Source organism: Schistocerca gregaria, chromosome 7 (genome assembly GCF_023897955.1).
Source record: "Schistocerca gregaria isolate iqSchGreg1 chromosome 7, iqSchGreg1.2, whole genome shotgun sequence".
Taxonomy (NCBI): Eukaryota; Metazoa; Arthropoda; class Insecta; order Orthoptera; family Acrididae; genus Schistocerca; species Schistocerca gregaria.
In genome coordinates this window covers 355,637,512-355,657,679 of record NC_064926.1, presented here as the reverse complement: position 1 = coordinate 355,657,679, position 20,168 = coordinate 355,637,512, and the positions used below count along the sequence as shown (strand labels likewise).

The window sequence follows — 20,168 nt, the reverse complement described above, 5'->3', positions numbered from 1 at the left end:
ATAACACTTAAGCTTATAACATGTTATTGATAGTCAACAGTCTTTAATGTAGCGCAATACGTTATTTCACTATAATTATTCCTTGACACGGACATTTATGGGTAATTCTCATTTCACAACACTTCCCACAAACTTGACGTCTTTTTGACGTCATCCGCAATATCGTCAACCGCATCTATCAGCAGAGACCGTGAAAATTATGAATGTTACTGCTCGTCGATTCACTCGCTGCAATTTAAGCTGACTTCTTAGGTTCCTGCCTAACCATGCAATCGGAAATCGCCAAATATTTGTGAAAAGACACAATGTGAATTTTATTGTTGCTTGTTTCAGTCGCAGCAGCTTACTGTCATCTTGGTTTCCCGCGTAATATCACACTCGGAAATCAATGAATATTTATTTTATCCTTCGCTCTAAAATCATAATTAACATTGAATACTGAAGAGTATAATTGTATTACATTCATAAGAAAGTCCCAGACTGTGTTAACAACGCTAACATAAAAAATATTTCCATGTGGTAGCGTGAGAACCTACGGTAGCATGTAATCATGTAATTTATCTTGACTATCATATTTTCTCTTGAAGGCTTATATCTTTGATGCGTCATTAAGTGATATTTAATGTGCCGGCCGCGGTGGTCTCGCGGTTCTAGGCGCGCAGTCCGGAACTGCGCGACTGCTACGGTCGCAGGTTCAAATCCTGCCTCGGGCATGGATGTGTGTGAAGTCCTTTGGTTAGTTAGGTTTAAGTACTTCTAAGTTCTAGGGGACTGATGACCACAGCAGTTGAGTCCCATAGTGCTCACAGCCATTTGAACCATTTTGATATTTAATGGTAATGATGACGTGTTTGTGATAAATTTTCAGTGCTCTGTTACCTCCAAACAGCATGCTGCAAATTATAAAACAAGTTGTTTCATGCTTAATTTTTAAATTATTGACGATAATAACCACTCCTGATAGAGAACTCTTATACGAAGGCATTAACCGTCGATAAATCATTTTGTAACATTTTATTATAGCAATCATTTTGATATATTATTCCAAGAATAACGTGTTTTTTTTTGTAAATCTCCGTTACAAGTGCAGTGAGCTTTGTAAGAAGGCCGTACCGATGCTCGCAAAAATCGATAGCCGATCGTACTGTCGTCGATACTGCGTGTGATGTCCGGTGTCAACGAGACATACAATACCTGCAACGAACTTCTGATGTCACAGTAGTCGGCTTGTCCGCCACACTTCGGGGACTCTCGGTCTCAGTGCAAGGACCAAGGAAAATCAATATTTAACTGGAAGACACCTTCTAAGATCTTACTTTTGTCGTGTGCTATCGAGGACTTGCATGCATTTAAACTCGCAATCAAGAATTATTAAGCTCGTCTGAATCAGTTACTCGCTTCCTGCCTGACATTTGCAGTATCACGTGTTCTGACGTACGTACATGCCACAGCCTATCTTTCTCCTGGGCATCGTGTGACGTGTTGTCACGTTTGCGCGAACTGTTGCGAAACGAGCGTTACCCAACGTTCATACTCAAGGCAGGTACAGCAAATCTTATATTTTACAAAACCAGAACTTAAAATATTATTATCTGATCTTCTTTCTCATTTCACGGATTTTCTTATCATTTGTTAGGACGAATTCCGCAGATTTAAACATCAGCCCATAGCAGACGTCGTACACTTCAGCAACATATGCTCGGTTAAAGCGATCGCTCATGTAATATGGATTATCCGAGTTTGAGTCACGGTCCGTGTCAAATTCCGCTTGTCGCCATCGAATTCATTTCATGCCCAGTTGCGGCCAATGTGAGAATTTAATTTCATCGTGAAACTTCTTTGCTTACAGTGCCGTGTAGTTTCAGCTGTAGACACTTACGCCGGTAGTTACGATCCGCCTTGTATGTGAGAAGAAGCACGGGTATGGTGCAAAGTTACTCGGCTGTCTGTTCAGTTGGCCTGGGTGTCGGGTGCGCTGCCCCTGCCTCCCCGAACTGACTGTCGGTGTAAATTCGGCAGGTGGCGCTGGACAGCAACCCGTGGCGCTGCGACTGCGCGCTGCGCGCGCTGCGCGAGTGGCTGCTGGCGCGCACCCTGCACGGCGCGCTGCCGCCCGCCTGCGCCGCCCCCGCCGCCCTCGCCGGCCGCCCCTGGCCCGACGTGCCCGCTCAAGACTTCGCCTGCGCGCCCGAGGTTAGCCTCGCCGACCACATGATCCAGGCTGAGGTACGGAACCCTACTCTCCATCATCTTCTCTCCACTTTACACAGTATCAACATCAACAATAACAAGTTCTGACAGACTAAAGCTGTCTGTCGAATCGCGAATCGAACCTAGGACCTTTACCTTTCGCAGTCAGGGCTCTACTGGCTGAGCTAGCTGAGCATGACACAAGGTCCGAGCTTCGAGGTTCGAGCCTCGATCTGGCACACAGCTCTAATCTGCCGGTAAGTTTCAAATGAGCAAACAGTTCGTTGCAGAATCAAAACTTATAATTCAAGTAACTGTAGACACATTATCAAGTGGCATAAAATATACGGGACGTAAATAAGGACACACTGAAGTGAATTTGTGTTTCTTAATTATTTACAAAAACAATGAAAATCTTCTGATTATTTCACACATTTGATACCTCAATCCATTACACACACACACACACACACACACACACACACACACTCACACACGCACTCACCCAAATTCCTTTCTCACTGGGACCCAGCTGTTGTATCTACAACATTTAACTCAAACAATCCAAACCGACAAGAAAGAGCACAAATATTCTTTAGATGAAAGATGTAAACACATCACAAGTATATAGGCCTGTGACGATGGTATCTGTTCTTTCTGACATGTCCGAAAGAACAGATACCATATTCATATATAGTTAAAGCTAAATGGTCATTGACCTCCTTCTTCTGTGCGGATGCACATGCATTGCCGGAACTCTTACGGGACTTGGTAATATTGTCGTCAGCGAGTAGTGAGTGTAACGGGCAGGGGTACTACGAATGTAGTGTGTGGACATTAAGTTGGGAATGTGGGTCTCACGGGGAGAGTGAAAGGTATAAGTCCTTGCAGTCGCTCTGTCCGCTGTGCCCTCGATGGCTCACATGGATAGGGCGTCTGCCATGTAAGCAGGAGATCGTGGGTTCGAGTTCCAGTCGGGGCACACGTTTTCAACTCTCCCCGTTGGTGTATATCAACGCCTGTCGACAGCTTAAGGTCTTGATATAATTATCACATCACAAGTATTGTTGAGAAATCACCGAGACCCGTGTCGATGTCGTTATGGGATGGCTTTTCGCAAAACCACTCCATACCCTAATTAGTAAACCAGTAATTTTAATAACACGATTAAATTAAGGCTAATCGCAACTAATGCATGAGAATATGCACGTAATTAAATACTAGCTGTCCTAAATTCTCTTCTTTCTGTGACGAGGCGAAATGTGTAATTTTTCAGCCGAGTTCGCTTGCTGATTTTAAGAATACTAAGGGCCGCAGGGGAAGAACGGCAAGTGCGTCTTTAAAAAAGTTGTTGCTAAAAGCCACATCCGCGGCAGGAATGCTCTGTGCTGGTCCAGCTGTGTTGGGCCGGAGTTCCGCTCCACGGTGCCGCAGACGAACTTTATGGTTTGCAAAGCAGGTTTCAGGAAAACAGTCGAACGGACGCATTCCGAAAGATCTGCTATGGAAAGAGGCGAAACACCAATTCCCGAGGACTTAATTTTTTGCGTCAAGGTCCTTCTAAGCATTTAATTAATGCTTAAAATTTTGTAAGAGGAGACGCAACTGGTTTACCAAAATAAGATTATGGTCGGAAAACGAGAACCATACGTGACTAAGTGCACAATGTCTCGTTGACACAGGTATACGATGGGGTAAGGAGAGGGAGTAATTAGCTTGCTGCTTATCAGCTGCTGCGGGCATTTGTGTATGGAAGGAGGAAGCTGGTTCGTTAAGAAAGCTTCAGTTGGTCAGATGTCGCAAGATCTGTTGCCATTTGATAGTCTAAAGCACACTCAGACAAAAAGGGGCAAAAGTAGGGCAAAATATATGTTCTAAATAGGGCCTGCAATGTCATGTTATAGATGCTGAGCTGCACTCATATTTTCAAGTAACACCGCAGTCAGTCTCTATCTCTGTTTGTGCAAAGTGCAATAAGCATGGCCGCCATTGGCGAACGATGTTTCTAGGCGGCCGCAGAGTACATCGGTTTGAGCTAGATTCCGGTATTCTAAATCAGTTCACACACTCAGCACGTTATGGCGGTCGCTCGCGTAGCGCTAGAAATCCGGTTTCTAGTATTACTAATTATATCTTTCTGGGGCATGATGCCAAAATTTCGTTTTATGACTGAGCCATTTCCGTTTAGCTTCAGAAGTCTCATGATGATGATGATGATGATGATGATGATGAGGTCCTCTATTCCGAGGAGCGTAGGGGACGATGCGGGAGACCCGCACCGACGACTAGGCAATGTTCTAGCGGAGGTGGTTTGCCATTGCCTTCCTACGACAGTAACGCGGATGAATGATGATGCTGAACACGACACAACAACACCCAGTCATCTCGAGGCACGGAGAATACCTGACCCCGCCCGGAATCGAAACCGGGACCCCATGCGCGAGAAGCAAGAACGCTACCGAAAGACCACGAGCTGCGGACAAAGAAGTGGCCCCTGGGGGGAGCGAACTCACGACCTTCGCGTTATCAATGTCTTATATAATTATCCAATTGACAACTTTTGTTTTTGTTTTATCACTCAAGTGATCTTATGGGCCGGTATCAGTTTATCGCAGCATTACAGGAGTACGCTTGTAGTTCAGAGCTCAAAATACAGAAGATTAGGGGCGTTTGTCACCTTATGATCGATGAACATAAAGTACTATCTTAACATCAATCAGGCAGTTCCTAAAGAGACGAGCAATATGTGAACAAGAATTTTCTTGTTGAAAAATGGCACCACGTTATTGTCGCACGAGGACATGAGGACACCGCAGAACGAACGAAACGTGCCGTTGAGCAGTCAGAATTCCATTAGTGACTACAAGTTGTGACCTGAAGTCATCGCTGATGGTTCCTTACATCGTGATGCCAGTAATGTAACCCCAGTGTTGTCCAAAGCATCGGAAGAATTGGACCTCTCCTCAAGTCGCAGCCATACTCTCCGAAGTTGGTCATCTGGAATAGTGTAAATGAGTGCGATCCTGTTCCTCAGCAGTCAATGCTTTCTAGTGGTGGCTACACTCCAAACGATTTGTGTTTCGTGTTAACAGTAGACTACGCATGGGATGGTGCTGAATAACATGTTGCAGGAAGTCCATTAGTTCTTCTCCAATAGCAGGCGGAGATTTGAAGGAGCGGCAATTTGGTTGATGCACAAGACCGCTATACCCTCTGTGGTGGTCAGACGTGATCGACCGTAACATTGACGGCGAATACGTCTGTCCACACATTCCCGAGCAGCGCGACCGTGGTCCACCGTCGCACCAGAATGCCCCAAAAAGCTGAATATTGCGCTATTCGACAGGCCAGAGAATTGGAAACCCACAGAAAGACAACTGTCTCACGTTGCCAGGCACTGATAACGATGTCTCATACAGGTTCCTGGCATTTATACGCTGCTAAGTGTAAACGAACAGAGCTAACGCATTCTTATGTCCATTCTATCTGTCACAAAGAACTGCCACTCTAATCACTAACATACCTGGTAGTGGCGTGTACGTATTGGAAGCTGCATTGATATTGGACCATGTCTTCTGGGTGATTGACTTTTTTGACAGGCATTGTATACAAAGATCTTCATATAATTACTGATATTTCATACCATATTTCCTTATGATCTTTCGTGCTCTAGTCACAAATATAGCAACGGAAACATTAGTGCGTTAATGTCTCTATACATGGACAAATTGCCTCCAAATTGTACTTAAGTCTCTTGCACCAAATGAACACTACAGGTAACAGAATCGTTTTGTAACTTTTGGAAACACTGGTTCCATAACTTTCGTCAGCTACTTTTTGCAAAAGGGAGGACTTAGAGTTGCACCTCATCAAACCAATAGTCGGTAGTTTTTGTACAGTACATAAATGACGTAGTAACTGGTAGGATTACCTGTAATGTTGGTAGCATTGGTAAGGAAATAAAAATGAATGTGCGAGAGAGAAAATGGGAACCCACGACTTCTCTTTCGTTTTTGTTTTTTTGTTATGCATAAACTTGAACCACACATCGTTCAGCGTTAGTCCATTGTGTGTTTTATATCCTTAAAAATATAAATTGCGTTTCATAAGTGACCACAGTTAGTTGTCGCGTAACTTCTGGGATTTTACGTATCCAAAGAAATTTCTTTTGGTGCAAGCAGTTTGCATGAACAAACATAAAACAAATCTATGGAATTATTGTTGTTAGTTTGTCGCGAGTCTCCCGCGTCGTTCCCCTACGCTCTGTAAAGGAGTATGGGTCTTCATCATCATCATCATCAGTTTGTCCTCAATAGAACGTCCCTCATCTTGATCAACGGCAAAAGTGCCTTGTTATTTTTTATAAATGCTATAGTTGTTTACGAAAAATAGAAACTTGTTTAATTTAAACTCCATGAAATACTGAAACTGTTTTCTACATGTTTTCGTTTTGCTCTTTCTAGCGCTCTGTAATAATAAATCTACATGTTTACCACCACGTCCCTCTGTTTCACGTTGAAAATCAATTTTCTATAAAACCTGAATTAAACCTCGACAACTTCAATTTTTTTGTAAGTGCTGTTAATTCTTGAATAACAGACAGGAGGATAGGGGTCTAACAAAACTGTTGCGAAAGCTACGCGTTCCTTTCTACGGTTTATCCTCACTCGTTTTCCAGGAGGTTCACTGCTTCGAATCTAAAATGATACTGAACACAGATGCGAACCAAAAAATCGAAATGAGGTAACGCCCGATAGGTATGCAACACACCTAACGTACTGATACGACCTTAACTGCCGAAGGCTACTAGGAAAACTACCGTAGTCTTCCATTACTTACGATAGCCTACTGTACTTTTGCAGCTCTAAGAGGGCTCATTCCCTCGAATGTTGACCCTGTAAGATCGCAGAATACTCGCAAGGCAGTGCCAGCTGACCGGAGCACCGTGCCGTTGCAGCTGGGCGGCAACGTGACGTTCCGGTGCCACGTGACGGGCGACCCGGAGCCGACGCTGGCGTGGCTGGTGAACGGGCGCGCGCTGGGGGCGGGCAACGCCTCTGGCCCGGAGGCGGTGCCGCAGCTGGAGGAGGAGGCGGACGGCGACGGCCGCGGCCGTTGGTACAGCCTCAGCCTCTACAACGTGTCCGAGGCCGACGCCGGGGACTACGCCTGCGTCGCCACCAACATCCGCGGCCGCGCCTCGGGCAACGCGTCACTGCTGCTGCCACAGGTAGGGCTGCGGCACGGGAAGGTCGGAGGAGATGCTGAAGCTATCGACTCTGGTGAAGCAAGCTGCTACACAGGACTTTACGCAAATGTTGTAAAATGTGCAACTCCAAGAATGAATCGGACACTGGAGGTGAAAACATACCGGGTGGTTGTAATTAAACTTCCCCTATTTAACACGTTATAACACGGAAACTAATTACTGAACGAGTACCAAACTTGGTGGCCTTAATTTCCAGAGTATGGGGTGCACGACTTCCATGCGTCACAGCGCCACCGTCCTGTTCCAACTCTGACCACCAGGAGCCGTGATGAGTCATAGTAATTCATAGTCTCACACATCTGGCCAGTCGCCATGCACTTGTTGACGTCTCAACATGAGCTTCGATAAAAGGAGCAGGGAATTAGTCGCGAAGCTCTATTATGAAAACAACAATAATGCTGCTGCAGCACTTAGAAAATATAGCCGGCTGAAAGGGATCCTCTTTCTCCACCTGCTGTGCGCAGCATGATGAAGATGTTGGAATCAACTGGAAAACTGGGCGTCGCTCCGGAAAAGATGTCGACGACCGGTTGCACCACAGGTGGTTGATGAAATCCCTGTTGCTATGTCAGACAACGCTGCTCACAATTCCCGATCGTAAGGCAGTGCGCGTGCTGCGTCACGGCAGCTGATCATCCCGTGCTCCTCTGTACGGAAGGCGCTTCGAATCATTCTCAAATGGTACCCGTACAAGATCCACATCGCAAAGCAGCTTGCTCCACAGGACGCACAACGAGTTGGTGACTTAGCTCTTCACTTTCTCGCAAGGACTGAAGTTGACGAGGGCTGGCCCTGGATCATCCTACGGACAGACAAAGCTCATTTTTCTCTGTTGTGTTAGGTGAACACACAGAATTGCCAAGTGTTGGGATCTACACCTCCAGTCACTGTGCACGAAGTTCCTTTGTATAGTGAACGTATCGCCGTATGGTGTGGCTTCACGGCTACGTTCGTCATCCGCCCATTCTTTTTTGAACATGTTGGCGCTCAAGGGCAAAACACGTGCAGTGTGACAGTTCGGCGTTACTGCGATATGCTTGCCAGCATGTCATACCCGCCCCTAGATCAGAGACACGCATTGAATTCCACAGTTTTCATACAAGATGGGGCCCCATCACACACTGCTGGTGAAGATCACCTGCTTCTCCGAAACACATTTGGGAACGATCGAATTATCAGCCATCATCATCATCATCAGTGTTCTGCCAAAGGGCAGGTTTTCACAAGTTAGTCCTGTCCGGTAATCTGCCATCCTCTTTAGGTCTGCATAATTTCCTCTTCCCTTTATGTCGTCTATCATCTTGTATCTCCTTCTTCCTCTCAGTATTCTCCCACAAACCAATCCTTCCAAAGCATCTGCTAGCAAGCTCTCAATTCTCAATGAATGTCCCAACCAGTTGTTTTTTCTTTCTCTCCCCTGCGTTCTTATCTCCCTCTCGGTGTTTGCTCGTCTACAGCGACGGTTCCATTCCCCTTGTGAGCAGCTCGTCGTCCAGGCGACATACAAACACGTTCCCCGGCTTCTTACCCTATTTGTCGCCGACCGTCCATCGGCTTCGAATATTTTTGGCCTAGATGCGTTTCAACTATTTGGCTTTTCCATCAGACATCTTCTCTCACAAACCCTTTCCAATACTCTTTCTTTACTTAATCTTTCCATCCAGCTTATTCTCTACATTCTCCTCCACATCCACATCTCAAATGCTTCTAACCTCTTTTTTTTCCATCCTCTAATCTCAGCGTCCATGTTTCTCCTCCAAATAATGCGACACACCAGACAAAACATTTGCCAAGCCTTTTCCTTAGACCTACATCAATTTGCCACATAAGAGTCTCCTCTTTCTGTTGAATGCCTCCTTCACTATGGCAATTCGAGTTTTCACTTACTGGTGATATCTCAAGTCTACAGTTATTGTGCTTCCACGATATTTAAATGCACTTACTTCGCTAATAGTAGATTTCCCTATTTTAATATTGGACAGTCTGCATCTAGTACTGAGGACCATACTCCTTGTTTTTGCTGTGTTTATTTACATCCTATATTCCACACAAGCTTCATTCAGATCTTTCAGCATGTTATTCAATGTCCGCTCACTTTCTGCCACTAATATCATGTCATCAACAAATCTTATACATTCTATTCTCTTTCCACCGTTGCATATTCCTCTTTTCCCATTCAAGCTTTCCACAACATCCTCTTGGAGGTATGCGTTAAACCACAATGGGGAATGGCAACAACCTTGTCTAACACCTCGTCCAATGCTCCTTCCTTCTGACATTTCATTTCCAATCCTTATCCTTACTTTCAGGTGTAAATCTAGATTCTGTATCAGTCGTCTCTCTTACCAATCTACTCCTTTCCAATTCAAAATATCCATCAGTCTGTTCCACTAAACTCTGTCAAAAGCCTTTTCTAAATCTATAAAAATAACAAAGATTTCTCTACTTCTTTTTCCATACGTCTTTCCCCTATAGTTCCTAACGCGCCAATAGCATCTCTTGTTCCTTTTCGTCTTCTAAATCTGAACCACTCCTCTACAATCCCTCTATCCAGCTTGATATATAGCCTTCTATTCAACACTCTCAGCAAGACTTTAACTGCATGAGAAATTAGACTAATGGTCCTACGCTCTTCAAATGTTTTAGTGTTTCTCTTTTTCTCTATTGGTATCATAACTGTTGCAAGTCCTCAGGCCATTCCCCTTTGTCATATATCTCGTTACAGAGGTAGACTATTTCTTTTCTTGCCTTGTTTCCCAGAATCTTCAACAGTTCTGCTGGCAAACCATCAATTCCACATGCCTTCCTATTCTTCATCTCCTTCAGCGCCTTTTCCACTTCTACTTCCAAGATGGGGAATCAATTTTCATCTTCCGGCACATATTGCTCCTCTCCAACCTTATTTCGCTTTGAATTATCAGCCGATAGTTTCCAAATGCTTGGCCGGCACAATCACCTGATCTGACTCACGGTGGTCTCTGGTTGTAGGGCCACTTGAAGGACAAGATTTATCAGGGGCACATTCACACATGTGCTGATCTGAAGGGCAGCTTATCAGGAGATGTATCCAACATATCTAAGGGCATGCTTCGTTCTACTGTTGAGAATCCAAACATGCGCTTGCAGACTCTCCTGGACATTAATGGGCGCCATATTAAAGCCCTTTTGTAGCAGTAATGCTGCCGGTACGTAGTGGTATGATGTACCGAAGCAGCACACTAAAAGCGTTGTAATTGAATTGATTCCACATTATTTATCTTCCCCCATGTCCTTCACATTAATGCTACCAAGTACGGTAGTTAGTTTCCATGTTACAACGCGTGAAATAGGGAAAGTTTAGTTATAACTACCAGGTATACGGAAACACCAAAAACACATCAAGTTACAATACCTAATACAGTAGAGGAAATCCATTATTATTCAAAACAGCTTCTAGCCTTCCCAGTGTGGATAAACACGGGCCTGTATAGTTTTCAAGGCAATCTTATACCATTCCTCCTGCAAAACAGTGAAAAGTTCAGGTAACTGTGACGGACGGACGTGGATAGTCATCACGCACCCTTCACTCCAAAGTAGACAACAAATTCCATATAATATTGAGACCTGGTGAGTCTGCTGGCCCGTGGAGACGAGAACATTCATTCTCGTTCTCATATAACCAGTTGCGGACGATACGAGCTGTGTGAACAGGGGCTCTGTTGTTTTGGAACACAGCATCACCACTGGGGAACAAATATTGAACCATCGGATGGAAAAGATTAGCCAAAATGGTCACATAATACTTGGCAGTAACGCAACCTTACAAAGCCACCATGTGACCCGTAGTGTACTCGATACGGCTACCCAAATTCTTATCGAATCCCCGCCGTACTTCACTCTTGAGATGTAGTCATAAACTCGGCCAGAAGAGTGTGAAACAAAATGCATCCGACCAAGTAATTTTCTTCCATTGATCCACATTCCAGGTTTTATGGTTTCGGCACCACGTTTTCCTGTTATGGGCATTTACATGGCCGACACGTGGTTTTGGAATTTCATCTCTCCCTGGCATTCCCTGCTTATGGAGCTCCCTTCTGGCATTTTGGTGCTGACAGTGTACACTAGAGCGACATTTATCTCTGCAGTAACTTTTACCGCTGTCCACTTAAGTTTTGTCACAGTATTCTTCACTAACCGTGTGCCACGATCGCCCATCACATATACCCGCGTTGTGACTTAGCGGATGATGTTTCTCCGCATTCCTTGTGTCTAGTGCAGATTTTCGATACGGTGCCGCTAGAAACGCGAAACACGGCGGCTAGCTTCATTACGAAAACATTCACCGTACGAGCTTAAAAAATTATCCACATTGGAATTCACTTAGCTCCGACTTAGAGCACTCTCTATTACGCAAATTGGTATTCCGATCACAAGTGACATTAGCAATCTATCGAGGACATTGTACAGGTGCCATTCGTGGTCAGATACAACAGCCAAACATCCAGGCTCGGCTAGCATCTGCATTTGTGTTCAAGCATACATAGCCGGCCGCGGTGTTCTCGCGGTTCTAGGCACGCAGTCCGGAACCGTGAAACTGCTACAGTCGCAGGTTCGAATCCTGCCTCGGGCATGGATGTGTGTGATATCCTTAGGTTAGTTAGGTTTAAGTACACTCCTGGAAATGGAAAAAAGAAGATATTGACACCGGTGTGTCAGACCCACCATACTTGCTCCGGACACTGCGAGAGGGCTGTACAAGCAATGATCACACGCACGGCACAGCGGACACACCAGGAACCGCGGTGTTGGCCGTCGAATGGCGCTAGCTGCGCAGCATTTGTGCACCGCCGCCGTCAGTGTCAGACAGTTTGCTGTGGCATACGGAGCTCCATCGCAGTCTTTAACACTGGTAGCATGCTGCGACAGCGTGGACGTGAACCGTATGTGCAGTTGACGGACTTTGAGCGAGGGCGTATAGTGGGCATGCGGGAGGCCGGGTGAACGTACCGCCGAATTGCTCAACACGTGGGGCGTGAGGTCTCCACAGTACATCGATGTTGTCGCCAGTGGTCGGCGGAAGGTGCACGTGCCCGTCGACCTGGGACCGGACCGCAGCGACACACGGATGCACGCCAAGACCGTAGGATCCTATGCAGTGCCGTAGGGGACCGCACCGCCACTTCCCAGCTAATTAGGGACACTGTTGCTCCTGTGGTATCGGCGAGGACCATTCGCAACCGTCTCCATGAAGCTGGGCTACGGTCCCGCACACCGTTAGGCTGTCTTCCGCTCACGCCCCAACATCGTGCAGCCCGCCGCCAGTGGTGTCGCGACAGGCGTGAATGGAGGGACGAATGGAGACGAGTCGACTTCAGCGATGAGAGTCGCTTCTGCCTTGGTGCCAATGATGGTCGTATGCGTGTTTGGCGCCGTGCAGGTGAGCGCCACAATCAGGACTGCATACGACCGAGGCACACAGGGCCAACACCCGGCATCATGGTGTGGGGAGCGATCTCCTACACTGGCCGTACACCTCTGGTGATCGTCGAGGGGACACTGAATAGTGCACGGTACATCCAAACCATCATCGAACCCATCGTTCTACCATTCCTAGACCAGCAAGGTAACTTGTTGTTCCAACAGGACATTGCACGTCCGCATGTATCCCGTGCCACCCAACGTTCTCTAGAAGGTGTAAGTCAACTACCCTGGCCAGCTAGATCTCCGGATCTGTCCCCCATTGAGCATGTTTGGGACTGGATGAAGCGTCGTCTCACGCGGTCTGCACGTCCAGCACGAACGCTGGTTCAACTGAGGCGCCAGGTGGAAATGGCATGGCAAGCCGTTCCACAGGACTACATCCAACATCTCTACGATCGTCTCCATGGGAGAATAGCAGCCTGCATTGCTGCGAAAGGTGGATATACACTGTACTAGTGCCGACATTGTGCATGCTCTGTTGCCTGTGTCTATGTGCCTGTGGTTCTGTCAGTGTGATCATGTGATGTATCTGACCCCAGGAATGTGTCAATAAAGTTTCCCCTTCCTGGGACAATGAATTCACGGTGTTCTTATTTCAATTTCCAGGAGTGTAGTTCTAAGTTCTAGGGGACTAATGACCACAGCAGTTGAGTAACATAGTGCTCAGAGCCATTGGAGCCATCAAGCATGCATATGTCGCAGTATTTCCATATTTTTGTCCAACCGCTGTCCATAGCAACAAAAATGTACGTATGCTATGTGATCAAAGGTATCCCGTCACCCCAAAAACATCCCCTTTTCATATTAGATGCATTGTGATGCCACCTACTGGCACGTACTCCATATTAGTGACCTCAGTAGTCACTAGACATCGTGTGATAGCAGAATGGTAGCCGGTTTGGTAGCCGAGCGGTTCTAGGCGCTTCAGTCCTGAACCACCCAGGTCTACGGATGCAGGTTCGAATCCTATCTCGGGCATGGATGTTTGTGATGTCCTTAGGTTACTTAGGTTTACGTAGTTCTAAGTTCTAGGGGACTGATGACCTCAGATGTTAAGTCCCATAGTGCTCAGAGCTATTTGAACCAATAGCAGAGTGAGGCGCTCCGTGGAACTCACGGACATCGAACGTGGTCAGGTGATTGGGTGTCACTTGTATCGTACAAATTTACGCGAGAATTCCACACTCTTAACATCCCTAGGTCCACTGTTTCCGATGTAATAATGAAGTGGAAACGAGACGGGCACTTACAGCACGAAAGCGTACTGGCCGACCTCGTCTGTTGACTGACAGAGACCGCCGGCAGTTGAAGAAGGTCGTAATGTGTAATAAGTAGCCCTCTATCCAGACCGTCAGACAGGAATTGCGAAATACATCACGATCCATTGCAAGTACTATGAGAGTTAGGAGGGAGGTGAGAAATCTTGGATTTCATGGCTAAGCGGCTGCTCATAAGCCACACATTACGCCGGTAAATGCCAAAATACGCCTCGCTCGGAGTAAGGAGCGTAAAAATTTGACAATTGAACAGTGGAAAAACGTTGTGTGGACCGAGGAATCACGGTACACAATGTGGCGATCCGATGGGAGGGTGTGGGTATTGCGAATGCCCGATGAATTCCATCTGCGTACTTGTATCAGAAAATGAGTAATTCGAGTACGGGCAGGGGCATTGCCAGAACACACAAGTTTGAATACAGCTACGAAGTTTTCTCTAGAACAGAAGCTCACCAATTTCAATTATCGATGCCATAAGTCCAACATCTAATTCTTCAAAGCCCGCTCTTTGCAGCCACCTTACGTAAACAGTAGTGTAGCGTACATAGCAATCAGGAGCGACTTGGGCAGAAAACATCCATCCAGTCCCTCAGGTAATAGTTCACCCCACATGGTGGAGCGACGCTGCAAGCCAGGCGCTGCCGTCCTGCCGTGTGTCGATGTACTCAGAGAGGCCATGCAGTGCTAAACGTGAAGAAGGAAGTGTCTGTGGGCGGGCACTGCCGGACCTGAATTCTTCCTGGACGACCGAAGCCCTTCCCCCCGGCCAGGAAAAGTATTTATACATCAATGACGGCAAGCATCGTCTTCATAATTGAATAGGGCAGCTCCACGGCCCAAATAAACAGCATCTTTCAGAACGGTGATACGTCGGAAGCCCAGAGCTCATCAATTCAGACATTTAATAGTGTGATCGCAGGCGATTGGTCACTTTATCAGACTTCACAATCGCAGTCTTGGCGTCAAATGTGTTTAAAACAGTAATAACAGAGCTATATGAATGTACATCATAGGTGCGCCTAGGACATTTATTATCCTACGGATCGCTTAAAGTAATCTTACCCTCACACATCTACGTATGTGAATTTACGAGTTATAGGACTCTTTATTACACGAGTAAAGCCTGACTTGCCGAGTTGTAGTTATTAAAACATATAAAAATGGCTCCACTTCCGAAACTGTCCATTAATGACAACTAGGTAAAAGGAACATGTACTTAATCGTCTGACTGCTAGAGTGATAAAATGTGCTGTCTCCTGATCCAGCTACGTAGTTCAGATTTTTCCATCACTTTCGTGGTGGATAATGGTTAAAATAGGCTTATGTCCAGCAAATGGAGTCGTCGCCCCTCTCTTCACCAGCCTATCAGCTTGTTCATTACCACTAATTCCTGAATGTGTTGGGACCTACAGCATTTTTACCCGTCTGCTTTCTCCTAGCCTTAAAAGGTTTTCCCAGCATTCCGCGACGATCCTTGATGTTTTCGCAATGACTGATAAATTTCAGAGCTGCTTCATTGTGTGAATGACTGTAAATGTTACGATCCTTGTAGCGCTTTTATAGTTTCTCCTACGCGCACATTCTGATAGCCAATATCTCTAAATACTGTGAACATCTTCCCTAAAGAGAATGTTCTCTCTCGTCCACGATGTAACCCACATAACCCGGCTCCAGTACCTTCCTCTGTTTTCGACTCATCAGTAAACAAGACTAAGTCCCCCGAACGGAAACGTGGTTCGTTTCTCCACTACCCCATGCTGGCACCTGTAACAATTAGAAGTTTACTGAAGCATTGGAAATTCGTCACCTGGCATTTGTTCAACATTAATATATTTACCAAATTCACTACATCAGCAAGGGATTCTGGATGTTCTAAAGGTTTCCCGTTTTGTTCCTGCTCCCGCCTCCATTGCAACGGAAAGATGTAATGGGGACATGTCCAGGATGGTCTCTACCCTCCCCCCTCCCCCAATTGGTGTGCTGCTAATTCCGCCTGCGGTGGATAGGCAAGCCAATCTCTGCCATTTCTCAAGCTCCTTAGCAGCCACCTTCTGCTTTACTTCACCACACTGCAGACAAACGAAACATCATTGGTCTTATTACTGAGCTGCATATCAAGTACATACTCTTCGGACTTAGGCCCCAGTTTTTCGCTCCGGATTTTCTCGTGCATATGAGTATACTTTCGCCTTGTAACTTATATCCTTTAAGTGAGGGGTCCATGTTAGTTTGGCATCCAGGATTATTCTTACGGACACCCTCTCATGGGGTTGGTCACCAATTTTGCATCTGGCAGGTGCAGAAAGCAATTTCCTAAAATTGTAGAGCTTGAAGATTCCTAGCAGATTGAAACTGTGTGAAGGAACCGAGACTCGAACTCGGTATCTTTGCCTTTCGCGGGCAAGTGCCCTAGCTACTGAGCTACATAGGCACGACGCGCGACATCTCCTCGCAGCTTTAATTCCACCATTACCTCGTCTCCTACCTTGCCGAATTGAAGCTGTGAGGATGGGCCGTGAGTCGTGTGACTCAGTCGGTAGAGCACTTCCCGGCAAGAGATAAAAGTCCTGAATTCGAGTCTCGGTCCGGCACACTGTTTTAACGTGCCAGGCGGTTTCATATTAGCGCACATTCCGCTGTAGAGTGAACATTTCATTCTAGTGTAGGGCTTTTTCTCCTTTCCTAACAGGCCGGCCGTTGTGGCCGAGCGGTTCTAGGCGCTTCAGTCCGGAACCGCGCGTCTGCTACGGTCGCAGGTTCGAATCCTGCCTCGGCCGTGGATGTGTGTGACGTCCTTAGGTTAGTTAGGTTTAAATAGTTCTATGTTCTAGGGGACTGCTGACCTCAGATGTTAAGTCCCATAGTGCTCAGAGCCATTTCGTTCCTAACAAGCCGGTGAAGTGTTGATTTTCCTCGTTGATATGCGAATTGGTGTTCATTTATAGCAATGTCATTTAACCTCCTTTTCCTAACATGCACATTAACAAGGTTTTTTAATACCTTGGAAACAAAGGAGGAGAGATAGATTGACCTTATATTCCTAGCCTTGGTATGATGTTTTCCCTGTAATCGGAAAGGAAACAACATTCCCTGCCCTTAATGCATTGTAGATCACTCCTGCTGCTTGACTGGTTTCAAACAGTCTGCATAGGAGTCTGGTTAATACCATTCCTGTTGTGGCAGTAGGGTCAGGAAAATTCCATCTGGTCCTGGTGACCTGAACTGTTTTAACATTCCTACCATCCACTGCATTTTATTCAAGACAACACATTTTCTGGCACATTTCCAGTTCCCCCATAGGCTGCCTGTAAGACTGTGTGTGTGTGTGTGTGTTTGTGTGTGTGTGTGAGAGAGAGAGAGAGAGAGAGAGAGAGAGAGAGAGAGAGAGAGTGAGTGAGCGAGTGAGTGAGTGAGTGTGTGTGTGAGAGAGAGAGAGAGAGAGAGAGAGAGAGAGAGAGAGAGAGAGAGAGGTCACCTAGTAGGTCCTGAATCTTGTTCTGTATCACCTGTCTCCTGTCTTCATTTAATGAATTTTTCTTAAGGAGCATATCCAGCATCTCTTGCGCTGTCCTTGTATACCTACTATACTTCTTGCTTGGTCCGCCTCCTGTATTTCTCGGTACTGATGTCAAGATTTTGTGAAATCTGGTCAGGGCATCTGTGTCTTTTACCACCTCACAGAATATCTTCCACGATGTTTCGCTTGCTTAATAGTAAGACTGTATTTGGCAAGGCTTTGCTATATTTCCCCTGTTGTCCTTTCTTCTTGTAAAGTTGACGAGTCTTCTTACCTGCGTCCTCTGCAATTCAAGATCATTGTTACACTAACGGACAATTCTGTTTGTGCACTGAAAATTTCTCGATACTCACACCTGTGTAAAAGGTCACTCATTTATTTAGTTCGTTGCTGCACAATAATTTTATTTCTGCAGGTGACAAATCTCACCAGAAGTTCCTGGATTGATAAAAAAGGGGGAGCAAATGATATCATACAAGTTTCGATAGCCAGGATGTGCACCAATCTCTGACAGACTATTTGCAACAGTGTTTTTCAGATAGGCTGGAGAGTAAGTTAATATCTGAGGCACTTCCTCACAGGTGGCTAAGTGTCGAGATCGGGTTTCAAATTCTCCACTGGTTTCATTTCATGCTCAAGACCTTAACGATTGAGCTACATTAAATAACCGGTCTTCCCATGTATGCCAACTTGTCACTTTATAACTGAAAGGAGGTCGCAAGGACGAAACTTGTGGATGAAAAAAATCGCTGAGGAAGGAGCATCGACGACCGCTGACGAATATATGTTCTACTTTTAATTATTGACTCTATGCGGGCACACTATTTCTAAGGAGATAAACTGGAGATACTGCAGGTATTCTACATTCGTCAGCGTAATGGACACGTGGCAGACGAATAACGATCATAACCAGTTTTGTCATGTTTCATAGTGACAGTTCATACTAATTACTGTGGCACTGTGCTCAGAAGTAGTCACTATCCTGCTCCCACCACAGAAACATCCGCACCAGTCACATGACCGACTCCATATCTCTGCTTCAGAGATGCTATTCACGGTGGTTACAACGTTTGGACTATTCTCCACGAAGCTCATGGGTAAATACGTGTTTACACAACGCAAAATATGTTATACCAACGTAAAATACTCCCAAATTGGAGTCCAATAGGAAGAACGCGTAAATCGTTATAAAAAAAGCAACAAAATAACGCTGAAATTATTTACACTACACGTTTCATCATCAGGAGTTAAATAAAGATTTCCTTACGTTTTCCGATTAGCTATAAATTTCAGCTGAAAACAGAACGACAGTCAGAGCTGATTCTAAATATGCAATAGTGAGAGATGTTGCCAACGCAGGTTTCAAAAGTCACAAACTGGAACTGAATCTGTGCAGGCTGAAATAGAACAATGCTACATTTTTTATGCAGCCGTTATTATAAAATAACGCCGAGCATGTGTTCTGATCAGAAATAAATACAAACTGGCCATGTTACGAGTTGTAACAGTTATTACACTGCGCCTATGCTGTGCAGTAAATTAAAACAAGGTTAATTAGAAGCTATCAACTAAAGCTGCTACTGATATACATAAAGCTTTGATTGTGCTGTTAACTCTTTTTTATGTTACAAAGAGCAAAGGAAATTTAATGATTAATCGGAATAAATTATTTATCCTGCATCAAAAAAATTAATAGCTGTAGAGTGCTACCATATGCAAAGGTTAACATTAAGTGAAATTAGCGCAGATAATCAGAGTTTTGCTGGAAGTTTCACAAATGTGTAGCTATGCTGATTTCATGGAACTGATCCTTCTATGAAAGCGAATTATCTAGCTGTTCGTGTATTAATTGTCCATATCAGATGAAAAGACCTTAGGGAAGGACGGTTATCTACAATACGTAGAAGGATCAATAGTGTAAAATAGAATACGAAGACCAGTAATCAGTGCGCTGGGAAAACGGGTAATCAGGCATTCTTTCTCCTCTACTGTGTAAAGAGTTTAAGAAAGAAATGAGGAGTTATTAAATACTATTGAAATTAAGTATAAAGAATGTCGTTGATAGTATTTCCTTATAACATTACTCTTCTTTGAGGACCCGCCAGGTTAGCCGAGAGCACTAATGCGCTGCTTCCTGGACTCGGGTAGGCGGACCGACCACGGATCGAATCCGCCCAGCGAATTAATGACGAGGGCCGGTGTTCCGCCCATCCTGTATGTGGATTTTAGGCGGTTTCCACATCCCCCTACGCGAATACCTGGTTGGTCCCCAAGTTCCACCTCATTTACACGACTCGCATACATTTGAAACACATTTACACTATTTCCGGCTTTACACTAAACGCAGACAATTGCGGTACACTGAATGCGTTCCGGGGAGTACACGGTGGCAGTAGGAAGGGCATCCGGCCACCCCTGCACACTAAACATGGCAAATCCGATTGTAACAATGCCG

General features: G+C 45.4%; 1 protein-coding gene across 1 annotated transcript in view; it reads left to right on the top strand.

The window, feature by feature from the left end:
* Window positions 1–20,168, top strand: part of LOC126281654 (leucine-rich repeat-containing protein 24-like) — a 354,700-nt gene that overhangs the window by 248,799 nt on the left and 85,733 nt on the right. Inside the window, exons 5-6 of the mRNA XM_049980790.1 lie at window positions 2,020–2,226; window positions 7,148–7,420. Of these exons, the coding sequence (XP_049836747.1) occupies window positions 2,020–2,226; window positions 7,148–7,420 (480 nt within the window). The remainder of the gene's footprint in view (window positions 1–2,019; window positions 2,227–7,147; window positions 7,421–20,168) is intronic.